Genomic DNA, 14,026 nt, shown 5'->3' on the forward strand with positions numbered 1-14,026 from the left:
TAGATTCCACCATTCATTGTCCTTCCTCAACTCTAGCCATCATCTCCAACAGGCTCAAAGTAGCTGGTGGGAAGAATGGATGGACAGGCTCATCCTTCAGGATGGTCTCTGTGATAGGTAGGAGGGACTCAAGCCAGATAAATGGAGCTGATGTAATGCCACCCTCTTCCTGTTCAGCCTAGAACATCTGGTTGGCTGTGTGGTGACTTTCCCAGGCATCTGGCTTCTGAGATCCCAGACCTTTGCCCAACAAACCCTCCTGGGGTGGAGACACTCCATCCCCAGGAACATCCCCTTCAACTGTCTGGTCACCTTGAGGCTGAAGAGAAATACAGAGCAGGGTACCAGGTATGCACGTGACACAGCCAGGTCTCCAGGACCCTGGTTAAAACTGCTCCCCAGGAGTCACATCAGTAGCTTGAAGATTGGGGGTTATACTCATTCCAACGCTGCAGACTCCTCTGCACGGGTCAGGCCTGATGTTTGAAGCTGAGGTAGGAGGGTGGTCCTATGTACATGAAGATTCCTCACAGAGGCCCAGCTGAGATAAGGAGTCTGTGCAGGTAGGGAGGTACTCTAGGACCAGCCCCTTTCAGATGAAGACTACTACTTCCACCTTTGGCTGCCAGGCTAGGTGCTCATCTGGCCCCTGAGGGATCTCAGTGTCTCAGGGACTTTCGTCTCCAAGATGGTACCGCATAGCCCTCTGCCCAGCAAGCCCCCAAGCCAGCACCCCCCCCACCACCAAAGTAGAGAGCAATAAGCCAGTCATAACTTGTGACACAAACATGCATTCGTTTTATTCACAAAACAGCCTGGTTTCCTAAAACAATACAAACAGCATGTTCATCAGCAGGAAGCTGGCCGCGGGCAGGGACCCCTGGGCACCCACCCCCACTGGCAGGGGACCACGCAAAAAAAGCCCTTTCTTCTGCTGCAATTAGCAAGGCGGAAATGAAAGGGACTTATTTTCTTTTCTCTAAGGGAAGTAGCCAGGATCAGAAATATCTAGACATGGGCTCCCAGGTCTCAGTGGATCAATGAACGGCACTTTCATTTTTCCAAAATTACCACTGTCGGGGTAGGGGGTCCCAGTCAGGATGGTGGGTGCAGCACAGCTGGTCTGGGCTCGGGGGGTTGGGGAGGACCCTACCCTGGCAAGCTCGGCCTGACAGCTCTGCACACGTGGATGGATAGAGGGGCTTCTATACGGCGCCATCAACATTCTCTTATAGACTTGAGTGGATTCTCCAGGCAACTATGCACTATTTCATGGTCGGAAAGAATCAAAGGAAGTTTAAATGAGGGTGGAGTTAAACTGTGCTAAATTACAGTAGTGCTTATTAGTAACTAGATTTCAAAAGGTTACAGAAAATTTACATTCTCTACACAAAAACGGCATCTCCCGCACAGACAACATGACATCGACACAGGAAGGAGACTGATTGTCCATTCTTTGCCCAGGAAGTCTCGGTACTTTATAGATTCGTCTTTACCTCTTTTTGTTTGTTGTTGTTGTTGTTCTTTTTCTTCTTCTGAAATAGCAGTTATATTTTTTCTTTCTTTTTATACTAGGGACGTGGAGATGTTAAAACGACAACAAAAAATATATATATAAAAACAGGAATGAAATCTGTGAGAGAATATTTTTGGTTCTAAAGACGGGTGCATCCGTTTGTCTTCGCCCGAATCCCTTGCCGGAGACCACACGAGCAGTGACATTGCACGGAGAGGGCAGCTTTGGGTTCCCGCCGCCGTCACTGAAACCACCGGAAGGCAGCTCCCGTCGGAAGCATCACCTTCTGGCGGGGCGGGAGGAGACAAAAACAAGGAGAGAGTCAGGGTCCTGGTGGGCCTGGTGCAAGACGCTCCCCTGTGGACGGCTCCTGGCAGAGGGATGGGCATGGAGTTACAGGCTGCCACCCCTGGAGTTCCTGCTCTCCTGGCCAGGCCAGGGAAGGTGCAGTGACCCATTGGAGGGCCCAGAGCACCCTGAGGCCTCCTGAGCCACTATGCCCAGGAATCCTTTCACTGTCCCAAAGGCACCAAACAACAGGTGGCAATGGTGCATCTGGGGGTCAGGTCAGCTTCTGTCAAACGAGCGTGCACACTGGCCATGTGCACGGTGCGTGCCTCACGCTATGCTGGGCTGTGCAGTGTGAAGAGGACTATCTGGGGTTCAGCAAGCAGCTGTGTCTATAATGAGAGGATGCATACTGGGCAGGTGCGTGCGTGCATCTACAAAGGATGAAGGTGGGTGCCTTGGTGTGCGCATAGGACGTGTGAGGGTTGGGAAGTGGCCCGGAGGCCACAGCTGGGGTACCATCATTGTTTTCCAACCACTTGGGTATTTATGTCAGGCCCACTTGGAGAGGGGCAGGACCTAGGGCAGAGAGTAGTAAACTGAAAAGATGCTTTGTACCCAGGCCTGGCACTGGAGCTAGGTGGCTATGTCTGGGTGAACAGGGACGGGCCCCGGCACAATGGTGGAGAGAAAGCAGCATAGAAAGCTCTCTGCCTTCTCTAAGCAAACCCCATGGTGGATAAGCCCTTGCCTGTACCCCAGGCCCATGGCTAATCATAACCCACGGCCCCAGATCTGTCACCTAGATGCACAAACCCAGGTTTGTCAGACTTCACAGCAGGGCAGTGATATGAGAGCTCTTCTTTCCGTAGGTGGCGGTGGGAAAAGAGCAGCTAGACTCTGAGGGACAAGTGCAGGACCTACCCTCAAGGCCACAGGGCCGGTGAGACTGAACTCCTGAAATTGGGGATGGGACAGTGCTAGAATCTTAGGTCATGGACTGGATGCTCTAGGACAATTCAGGAATTCTATGGGAACCTTAATGTCAGACCCAAGTCTTACTGGGAATGCTAGGCCCCTGCCTGTTGGGAATCTCAGGAGGTGGTTCTGAGTTTTAGGGCAATTAACTGGTTATCTCACAGCCAAACTGCCAGACCCCAGGACTTGCCCAGGTAGGAATGGTGGCCTAGGGGTGGGTTTGGACTGCCAGACTGATGCAAGAGCCCACAGACCTCCCTCTAAGGCGCTGTTACCTCCAGAGCAGCGGAAGGCTTCTTTTTGAGTTCCTCACATTTTCTGAATTTGCAAATCTGATGGCCAGTCTTTCGATTCCTACAACTGCTGCACTGCTCACAGTTGATGCGCCGCCGGCAGGGCGCACACATGCCGCAGCGTTTCCGCTTCTTCTTGCCCGAGCTGATGGCAGAGGCCAGCTCTCCCTGCATGGGGTACTCAGCCAGACCAGCCATGTGCAGCGCGCTCTCGGCCAGGAACACACCTGCCGGGGTCATGATGAAGAGGCCTGGGTTGATGGGGAAAGCGCCCAGATAGGGGAAATCAGACTGGCCGTTAAGGGCTTCTGCACCAGCCACCGCCTCCATGTCAGGCAGGCCAGCGCCTGCCTCACTCATCAGCGGCAGATGCTCCTGCACCACACGCTTCAGCATCTCTGTGGACTGAGCGAACTGCTGCAGCGTCAGCTGTCCCTCGGCTGCCAGCTCCGTGGCCCGCTCGGCCTTGCTCAGCAGGCTGGCCACAGCACCACTTTTGTGCTTTGAGGTAGGGTTGCTTTTGTCCATTGCCATGGCTGCTGCCAGGTCGTGACCATTGGCCAACAGGGAGGCCGCGGCTGCAGCGGCAGCAGCCTTGTCAGCAGACTCCCCGCCCATCATGCTGCCACTGCCACCACTGCCACCGAAGGAGGAGTAGTGGGAGAGCGGGCGGGAGCGACGCAGGCTCTTGTTGAGAGGTTCGCTGATGATGCCGCTCTTGTTCCGACGCTCGGGGGGTGGTGCATCATCTGCCACCGAGGCCGGCGCAGCCGTCACGGCTGCACTTTTGTCTGTCGCTCCTGCCTTTGGGCCGCTGCCATTGGTGCTGCTGCTGCTGCTACTGCCGGTGTCCTGGGAGCCACCGCCAAGGCTCGACATGGTGGGGCCGAGGCCCAGACCCTGCTGCTGGAGGAGCCTGCCAACTGCTAGGGGTTCACAGATGAGCACCTGGCCCTGCTGCTGCCCACAACAGAGATGCTGGGTGGGCCTCGCTGCTCAGGGCAGGCGCATGGTCAGGGGTCCCAGTGGAAGTGTCTGTACTCTGTTGGGACAAGAAGGTACAGGGTCAGGGCAGCAATCAACCCTCCTACTTCAATATCCCCATCTGTATTGCCATGGCAACAATGACAAGCCTGACAAGACATGGCCACTGAAGTGTCATGGGGGAGGCTCAGACCAGGTCTTTCCTTTCCTTCCAGAGATCAATGCAGGCAGCCAGCTCTTCTAGGCTACACTGATGAGAGAGTTATAGCCATCGCTGCCTCCTAATTTTATTCCCCTAACCCATCTTCTAGGAAGCTGCTCCTGGACCCCCCACCTGGGAGATTTCTAATACACACCAGTTATTTTAAGGCTCTGGCAAGTTCTGCAGGTGAAGGTGTATGTATGGCTTCTTAGCTGGAGCCAAAGTCAGCTAACAGAGCAAAGGACCCTTAGTTCAAGGAGGAGCTACCCTGGTGCTCCAGGATGAGCAGCACTGGGCTGGAGAATGAGATTCCCCCTGTGAGAATGGGAGGACATGCATGCACATGTAGCCATCCACACCTCCTCCTCAGCTCCAACCCAGTCACTGTCATCTCAGACTCTCCTTTTGTCTCCCCAGGGGCCTCTACTGGATGGGGAGATCTCAGGAAGCCTGACGAGCAGGGCCTTCAAGGAGGTTCAACTGCGAATCCAGACTGCAGGGATACACTGTAGGCAGGGGGGGCCTCTGGCTGGGGCAGGCTGGGCTATGGAGAACACGTGCTCCTTGAGGGAGGGAAGACAAGCAGGGCCTGTCCTTTGGCCTTCTTAGGTACCCCTTCCCAGGATAAGGCCTGCTGCACTCTGGCCTCAAGTTAGGGCACTGTAGCATCAGCCTCCCTGGTTGGAGGCAACTGGTCCAGGTGGAGCAGGTGGTCATTTCCTCATCAGCCCTGGCTCTCTTATGTCCTTTCCCTGCCTACCTGCCTGTCTGTCTGTTGTGGACCAGCAGCCCCCAGCAGGAAAGGGGACAGCAGGGTGTAGCCCCTGAGCAGCTGGTGGTTCAAGGGAGAAGCACACATCTGGAAAACTCTGTTGTGCATAGGCTTTGGGGTAGAAACACATTGAGTGTCCCCAAATAACCCTATCACCTCCCAATCTAGCCGCCCTGGCCACTCAGCCTACCACAGATCATCTAGACCAACCCTGTGCAATTACAGAAACAAAGTCCTTGAGGTCGCAGAGCCTCTGCTCCAGCATCACCAACGAGTGGCCACAGAGTAACAAGTATGGTCATGGAGGAACTCCAGGGTGAGGCAAGTGGCAGACATTGACCTCATACCATACACTTCCCAGCCCACCTAGGGCTCCTCCTTGAAGGGAGATGGGTGGAAAGGAAGAGCTGGGTGTGGCAGAGTCCACAAGAGCAGATAAGAGGACTGGGAGTCAGAAGTCAGTAGTAAAAGGAAGGAGACAATCATGAATCTCAAGGATCTCTCTGTCTCACCTTCAAGAACTAAAACTCCACTCCTCAATGAATGGTAACCCTGGCTAGGAGTGTGTGTGTAAGGAGGTGGTGGGTGCAATGGTGCTAGTAAGACAGAAGTCATCTCTTCCAGCTCATCTGAGCTAAGTTACCCTGTCCTGAGCCACGGCCCCAAAGCTTTTCAGATCTAAGGAAGGAGATCTGAAGATAGGGGTCTATGGGCTAGAAGTGGGAAAGAAAGCAGTTTGCCCCTAGCCTGTGGAGTCCCCTCCACACCTCTGCGGCCTGCTAGCTGGTAGCAGAAATCGATAGCTGCATTAACACTGCTCTTGCTCTGTTCCCTCCCTCCCTCCCTCCTCCAGCTCCAGGATCTGGCTCTGTGTGCAGGGCGGGCAGGTCAATTAGAAGTCAGCTCCCTCCAACACAGCCAGCTTGGTTCAGGCTTGGCGCTCTCTTGGGCTGAGCCTCTGCTTTTGTCTCTATCCCCAGTCCCTCTCTGTGGGAACAAACTTCATGTTCTCTTCATCCGCTCAGATCCCCTACTTTTTGGTCCTCCCTTAGAGGAACCCCCCCCACACCATCATGCCCCCAGGTCCTGGGACACGCTGAGCTCGGAAGGAGCTCAGGAGAGAGAACGTGATATGTCACTGAACAGGTGCTGCAGGCAGAATGCTGTGGTTTGTCAGCCACAGGCACTGAAGGTGGGGGTAGATACACAAGGGGGACTAGAAAGGGAAAACTGTCCTCAAACCCAGAGGACAGACATCCACATCTAGTCCTCCGGGTTCAGTTCGAGTCTCAAGCTTGTTTCAAAGCTGCCTCATGTAGTCCTGCAAATATCGTAGAAAGCTGAAGCTCTGGTTCCAGTGGAACTCTTACCACAGACTTCATCTGCCCTACTCACAAAAGGGGTAACAGAAGTGATATTCTCGTAGGCTCCAACCTTCGTAGTGCAGGACACCCAGCAACACCACCCAGGCCAGAGGGGGCCTGGCAGTGCCCAGGCAGCAGGGGAGGAGCTGGGGCTGCGTTGAAGCGGAGCGGGAATGAGCGGGAGGGAAAGCTGGCGGGCAGGCGGGCGGCGGCGGGCGCATCCATCATCAGCCCTGCCAGGAACGCATCCAGCCCCCAAAAAGAAATACTGCGCCTGAGGAGGGACAACAAAGGGCTCCGTTTCATCAGCAATGCGGAGCCAGCGCCCTGCCGCCCCGCCAGCGGCGGTCAGCCCACAAAGGACCCCTTTGTCCATGCAGGAGCCGGGCGGCCGGGAGCCGGGACCAGGGACTGATGAGTGGGGACAGAGCAGGGGGTGGTGGTGATGAGGAACCAAGTCATGGAGAACTGGGGGGCAGTTGGGGAGAAGACGGTAGAACAGAGACAGGTGGGAATAGATAGGGAATTGTGTCACCACACTGCAGAGTGGGTCAGAGAAAATGGAACCTGGAGGAGGGCTTCGGAAGTGTCAAGGTTGAAGTGTCAAGGATGTACAGGGACCAGAGACTGGGGAGATGAGGCTTAGGGAGACCCAGCAAGGCACCTTGTCCAGGCTAAGGGACTTGAGGTCTTGTGACATAAAAACAGAGCCCTAATAAGAAGGGACTAAGAAAGCAGCGAATATGCCCATAATGGGAGAAGAGGAAGAAAGCCTGATGAGACCACCATGTCCGAGGAGAGATGAAGAGGAGGGCGGGGGCTTGAAATAATTCCTTGGAAAACAAGTGGAGTCACAGATGGGCCCCCTGCTGGCAGCGGCGTCCCTTTGCCTACCTTTACCTGTAGAAGAATCTAACCCTGTTCCCCTCTACTGTCAAGCACAGAACTTGCTCCCTTAAGTAGCAAGGTTCACGCAGGTTCCCTTAACTAACTCCCCTTATCACTTAGCCCTTACTGAATACCTTCTGTGGTCTGGTGTTCTTAAGCTTCATATGTTAAGGTATTACCCAAAAACACAGGAACTGTTAACCGGCTTCAGAGATGAGGAAATATGCTCACAGAAGTTCAAGCTCTCAGTCCAAGGTCAAACAGCTGGTGCCCAGATGTGGAACTTGAACTCAGAGCTCAAGCGTTGGTCACTCTACTCTGTAACTGCCTGGGCAATTAATAGTGGCCCAAGGCAAGGTGACCTCATTATCATGCCGTCCCCTACCCCTCTAGGATTGTTACCATGCCTATCACCTCTCCCGTGGTCAAGGGGGTGAGCTGTTACAAACCCCACTTGGGGCCTCAGACAGGTACAAGCAGGAACACGGATTTCTGGGCCAGTGACATCATAATGCCAGCTGGCAATGAAGTCACTGGAGGTGGTGGTAGTGCCTTTACTCCACCCCCAACAGACATGCATATAGGTATGAATACGTGTCCCACAGCTGAAGATTACAGATGCTGGACTGTCCTCTCCTCATCTTCTCCCATAACAGCCCCATGTCCTGTGACAGTGGAGAAACAGCAAAAGACATGAGCCCTGGTCCTATCCCCAAGAATGCACAGGAGCTAGGCTGACGACCACACAGCTGGTATAGGGACCAAGCAGGTTATAGGGCCTTCCTAGAGGAAGGGGCTGCCAGGCTAAGAGCTAAGGACAGAACAAGATTGCCAGGGGGCAGTAGGTAGAAGGTGTGGCTATGAACTTGTCAGAGTCCAAACTGAGCAGATGACAGGATTTTTTGCTTCCCTCATACTGGGGATTGAACCTAGCTTCATATGTGCTAGACAAGTGTTTTACCACTTGAGTCATGACTTCAGCCCTAAGATTCTTCTTTTGCCAGCAGTGGGCCTTTTACTCAGGGCTCCATAATCTCATGATCTCACTTGGCTACCCCCATCCCCCATCTTAAGGCTGATGCTAATTAATTGGAGATGAGTCTCACTCACCTTTCTGTCCAACCTAGCTTGGAACAAGTGATCCTTAGATCTCAGCATTCTGAGTAGCTAGGATTACAGGCATAAGCTACAGGCTCCCAACTTCCTAGGCTATAACGGAGTTAACAGCTTTTTGTTGTTGTTTGGTCTTTTTTTTTGGTTGGTCATGGGTCTTGAACTCTGGGCCTGGGCACTGTCCCTCAGCTCTTCAGCTCAAGGCTCCGCTCTACCACTTGAGCCACAGTGCCACTTCTGGTTTCCTGGTGATTAACTGGAGATAAGAGTCTCATGGACTTTTCTGCCCAGGCTGGCTTTGAACTGTGATTTTCAGATCTCAGCCTCCTAAGTAGCTAGGATTAGAGGCGTGAGCCACCAGTGAGTGGCTAAGGTAATACCTTTCATACTATAAAATTCACTCATTTAAAAAATGTAATTCATGGGCCGGGAAGGTGGCTCAGTGGTAGAGTGCTTGCTTTCCATGCATGAGGCCCTGGGTTCGATTCCTCAGCACCACATAAGCAGAAAAAGCCATAAGTGGCGCTGTGGCTCAAGTGGCGCTGTGGCTCAAGTGGTAGAGTGCTAGCCTTGAGCTGAAGAGCTGAGGGACAGCGCCTAGGCCCAGAGTTCAGGCCCCATGACTGGCAAAAAATAAAATAAAATATAATTCATGGGCTGGGAAGGTGGCTCAGTGGTAGAGTGCTTGCCTTGCATACATGAGGCCCTGAGTTCATTCCTCAGTACTACATAAGAAGAAAAAGCCATAATTGGAGTTGTGGCTCAAGTGGTAGAGCGCTAGCCTTGAGCTGAAGAGCTGAGGGACAGCACCCAGGCCCAGAGTTCGGGCCCCACGACCAACCAAAAAAAATTCAGCTGGGTGCCAGTGGCTCATTCCTGTAATCTTTGCTACTCAGGAGGCTGAAATCTGAGGCTAGTGGTTTGAACATGGTTTGAAGCCCCCCCTTCCCCAGGCAGGACAGCCCATGACTTGTATATCCAATAAACTACTCAAAAAAGCTGGAAGTGGCAATAATATATATATACTTCAATGCTCTTGAGTTTACAGATTGCAAATATACCACTACCCCTCTTGGATGGGGCTTCATTTTGGGACCAGCCCAATAGAGACAGCTATTGTCTGGATGTGGAGGCAGTCTCCTGTGCTCTGGTTGGGAGCACCTCTCTCCTTACTTCTGTACCTTCCTGATAGCACCTCCCTGCCCTCCAGCCATCTTGGTGGGTCTCCAAGGAGGTGAGAAAGACAGGCACACAGGCTAGTGGTGGCCGAGACTGGAGACCACAGTCTGCAGTGGTCGAGCCAATCTGAGCAATGAAGGGAAGGAGGGATTCTCTCATTCCCATGAGTTAGCCTCGGGAGTTTCCAGTGGGAAAAAGCCCCCCTCAGGCCCAGAAGATGCACACAGAGTCATTAGTCTTAGAGGCAAAGAAATGCAACCCCAGCCAGAACACAGGAAAAACATTCAGTAGAAAGACATATAGAGACCCATGGACCACTCAAACACCTAGCAGGCTGACTGGAGGCCTTCAACACCACTAGGGGCTGGTGTCTTAAGGACTAACACCTCCAAGAGCAAATGTCAAGGACAGAAGCACTACAACCAGACTTCTCTGTTTCCACACCTCTGGCCCTGACCCTCTGCACCCTCCTCTCAAGACATGTGTCACTTTGTCTAAACATGTGGCTGAGACACAAATGCTTGAGAAAAACACTGGGGTACATGAACCTCTGATCTACCTCACAGAGCTCCCAAAAGAAATGGCAGGTCTGCCCATTTCCTAGGTCACACCTCAGGACACCCTGAACAGAGTCTTTTGCCTGAGATGTGAAAGGGTCGGGACAACTCTTAAATGGTGGATACTGGTAGTTCACAGCTTTAATCCTAGCTACTCAGGAGGCTGAGACCTGGAGGATAATGGTTAGAAGCCAGCCCAAGTAGAGAAGCCCTTAAGACTCTCTCCAGTTAACTAGAAAAACTCAAGACTGGAGCTAGCTTAAAGGGCAGAGTACTAGCTGTGAGCAAGAAAGATGAGGGAGAAAAAGAAGAAAGGGAGAGAGCTCTTGTTTTTTTTTTTTTTTGCTTTTTGTGGATCCTAGGGCTTGAACTCTAGGCCTGGCCACTTGTCTCTGAGTCCCTTTTTGCTCAAGGCTAGTACTCTACCACTTGAGCCACAGCTCCACTAGAGGCTTTTTCTGTGATTAATGGGCTTTCCTGCCCAGGTTGGCTTCAAACCTTGATTCTCAGATTTCAGCTTCCAGAGTAGGATTACAGGCATGAGCCACCAATGCCTGTAGCTAAGTGAGCTTGTTCTGTGACTTAAGCATATAGCCATTGAGCCCATTTTCCATGTTTTGTATGGGAGCAGGCCAGTCAATATGTAGGCTTTATCTCACATGTGTCTTGACAGCCATCCTCAGAAGAAAGTACTTGTACCTCTCCATTCAGAGCAGGTAGTTTGATGCAAACAAAATGATGTTCTGTCCCAGTGTGACCCCTTGGATCTTGGGCACTGGTGGCTCACACCTGTAATCCTAGCTACTCAAAAGGCTGAGATCTGAGGATTGTGGTTCAAAGTCAGCCTGGGCAAGGAAAGTCTGAGACTCTTATCTCCAATTAACCACTTGAAAACCAGAAGTGGTGCTGTGGCTTAAGTGGTAGAGCGCTAGCCTTGAGCTGAAGAGCTGAGGGATAGCTCCCAGGCCCAGAGTTCAAGCCCCACAACAGACAAAAAAATGGTATCTGAACTATACTCATCTAAGATCAGAGCCTACATACCTGTTTAGTATAGGCCTCACTACAGGCTAAGCTGCCTGGCCCAGACACACCTGTGTGAAAGAATTAAAAGGGAGGGGGCTTTGTCCTTCTTGGGACTACTGGGTAGAGTGCTTTTTTTTTTTTGGTGGGTCATGGGGCTTGAACTCTGAGCCTAGGTGCTGTCCCTCAGCTCTTCAGCTCAAAGCGAGAGCTCTACCACTTGAGCCACAGCGCCACTTCTGGTTTTCTGGTGGCCAGGCACTGGTGGCTCATGCCTGTAATCCTAGCTACTCAGGAGGCTGAGAGCTGAGGATCATGGTTCTAAGCCAGTCTGGACAGGAAAGGTTGTGAAACTCTTATCTCCAGTTAAATACCAGAAAACCGGAAGTAGCACTGTGGCTCAAGTGGTAGAGTGCTAGCCTTGAGCTGAAGAGCTGACAGTGCTCAGGCTGAGTTCAAGACCCATGACTGACAAAAAAAAAAAAAAAAAGGCTCATGGATTTTCCTGCCGGGGCTGGCTTTGAACAGTGATCCTCAGATCTCAGCCTCTTGAGCTAGGATTACAGGCAAGCCAGTAATACCCAGCATGGGTACAGTGCTTTTGTGGCATGTGGTGGCACATGTCAACAGGAATGGCTAGGAATTAGAACCCTGTCTCTCTCTCACTTTGGCAGGACCTTTCCTCACACTGAGCCTATTTCCCATCTGTAAGTCAGAGACTAGTTCTTATTTCTCATGCAAATTATAGGAGTAATGTTCCCAGAGAGTGCCATGAGGAAGGAGATAAGATACAGAAAAAATAGCCAGGTGCCCATGGCGCATACTTATACTAGATACACAAGGAGGCTGGAGTAAGTGGAGATAGAGGTTCAAAGCCAACCTGAGGGGGGAAAAAAGGCCAAAATTCCAGGCTGGAGGTATGGCTAGAGTCCCAATAGTGACTTCCCACCCACCCAATAAGCGCTAGAGGCCTGCTCAGCCATTTGCAGGTAGGGAAGAAATCTTGAGAGGCTTAGAGAAGGCAGTTCACTGAGGCAAGGAGCACCCTGCCCCCCAGCTCTTCCTTTCCTGAGGGCACAATGGCAGGTTCGAATAATGAATGGGCACTCACTGTCTGCCAGAGACTGTGCTAAGCATCTCACTTGCATTTTATTCCTGGGTCATCTCTACATTTAACTATTGCTATCTCCACTTTAATCTCTCCCTGTCTGTTCTGTCTCTGTCTCTCTGTCTATTTTTGTGATACTAGGGACTGAACCCAAAGCCTCAAGCACGCTAGGCAAATGCTATACAGCATGAGCCGTAATCCTCAGCCCACCACTCCCATTTCACAGATGAGGCAACTGAGGCTCAGGTAAGTAAAATCATGTAAGGTCATAAGTCTAGTAGGTGGCAGAGCTAGGATTTGAACCCAGGTTACTGTGACTCTAGGGCTTGCACAGGACCAAGAACTCCCAGGCACATGGAGGGAGATCCTCCTGTTGAAGAATGGGCTTCCCAAGTTGTCTAGAGTTTTCCAAGGGTCTTGGGTGTGACAGCTCTCGGGCTCTAGGTGAGCACATTAAGGAATCATTGTAGTGGAGTCTGCAGCTGTACCACAGAGCCCAGGAAAAGACAGGGGAAGGGGCTGTGGGTGGGTCAGACAGGCCAGGCCACAGCTCCGGGCATTCCGGCAGCCTCCGCAGGAAGCAGAATGGGACGGAAACCGGCTCCTGCCACCTCCCCCAGAATCCTGTGGGCAGTCCAGCCAGGCTGCACAGAGGCCCTCTTTGTGCCTGCCCCAACCCGCTACCCGGCGGGCCCAAGGTTTTGAGTTTCCTGGGGGGTGGGGACCTAGTCACCACTAAGTCTCTAGCTACCTCCTCCTCTGCAGCCACTGCGGCAGTCCACAGCTGGAGGAGGAAGTGCGTAAATGGTCAGGACTGCCCCCAGAGACCCTGGGAGGGCTAGTCTGCCCACATCCCATTCCCCCAACATTTACATTCCTAATCAGGCTGGTCAAGTAGCCATCACCCTGAGCCTGCCTCTGCCAGCAGCCACGAAGACCACTGTGACCCTCATCCCAATCTATCTTGGTACTCTTGGGCCAGACAGGTGGGGCAGCACATCTGCTCAACTGCCCCATCTGCTGCGTAAGGCGCACCCAGCAGAGGCCTCTTCCTGTCAGTTCAGGAGACCAAAGCCCCTTGGGTATATAACTGCTTAAGAAACACAGGGCACCTGGGAGCTGCGTGTGGGGGAGGAGTGTCTTGAGGAGTGGTACTGTGTCAGTGCACTGACCTGTGTCTACCAGGATGCATGCTGTGTGCCTGTGCCTGGTGGGCTGTGGGTGTGCCCAGGTGCATTCACAGTCTCGGGCGTCACCCTGTGGGCTGGGACTTGGCTGTACACATGGGGCTGATAAAGTCAGCGCAGGAGGCGATGGCTGGCTGTGAGACCTGTGTTGTCCATACACGTGAGTGCACACACACAGAGAGTGGAGTCCATGGTGGATGATGTCTGCTTGTTCTGGCCTCGGCATGTCAACCTGCCTTAAGGGGAGCACAGCCGCATGGGAGCACTGAGAGCAGAGTTGGGGCTCTGGGGATGAGGAAGGCTGGGGCCTGGCTCAGATGGGATGGTGTGGGTAGGAACTGGTGGCAGCTGTTAGGGCCCCTGTGGAAACAGAAAGCTACCCACAGGTGCGCCTGGGCTGTGGTGGGGGCTGGGCTCAATCCCCAGTTCTAGCCCAGAGCTTGTCCCAGCCATGAGGGAGGCACCTGGCGTCTTGTCTGCAAGGAGGCACCTTGTCTTCAAGGTCCAACAGCTCTGACCAGCATCAACCTGCCTGCCTGCCTGGCCTAAGCATGGAAAAAAAAAAAACCAAACCTGG

At 52.8% G+C, this 14,026-nt stretch overlaps 1 protein-coding gene across 4 annotated transcripts in view; it reads right to left on the reverse strand.

Annotated features, from left to right (window-relative positions):
• Window positions 1-773: 773 nt before the first annotated feature.
• Window positions 774-14,026, reverse strand: part of Cxxc5 (CXXC finger protein 5) — a 36,210-nt gene continuing 22,957 nt past the window's right edge. For all 4 annotated transcript variants that reach the window (XM_013020438.1, XM_013020439.1, XM_013020440.1 and 1 more), the window contains 2 exons: window positions 3,058-4,117; window positions 774-1,802 (listed from right to left, as the gene is read on the reverse strand). In XM_013020438.1, the coding sequence (XP_012875892.1) occupies window positions 1,758-1,802; window positions 3,058-3,954 (942 nt within the window). In that variant the 5' untranslated portion in view covers window positions 3,955-4,117 and the 3' untranslated portion in view covers window positions 774-1,757. The remainder of the gene's footprint in view (window positions 1,803-3,057; window positions 4,118-14,026) is intronic.

The sequence above is a fragment of the Dipodomys ordii genome, unplaced genomic scaffold, assembly GCF_000151885.1.
Source record: "Dipodomys ordii isolate 6190 unplaced genomic scaffold, Dord_2.0 Scaffold50, whole genome shotgun sequence".
Lineage (NCBI taxonomy): Eukaryota > Metazoa > Chordata > Mammalia > Rodentia > Heteromyidae > Dipodomys > Dipodomys ordii.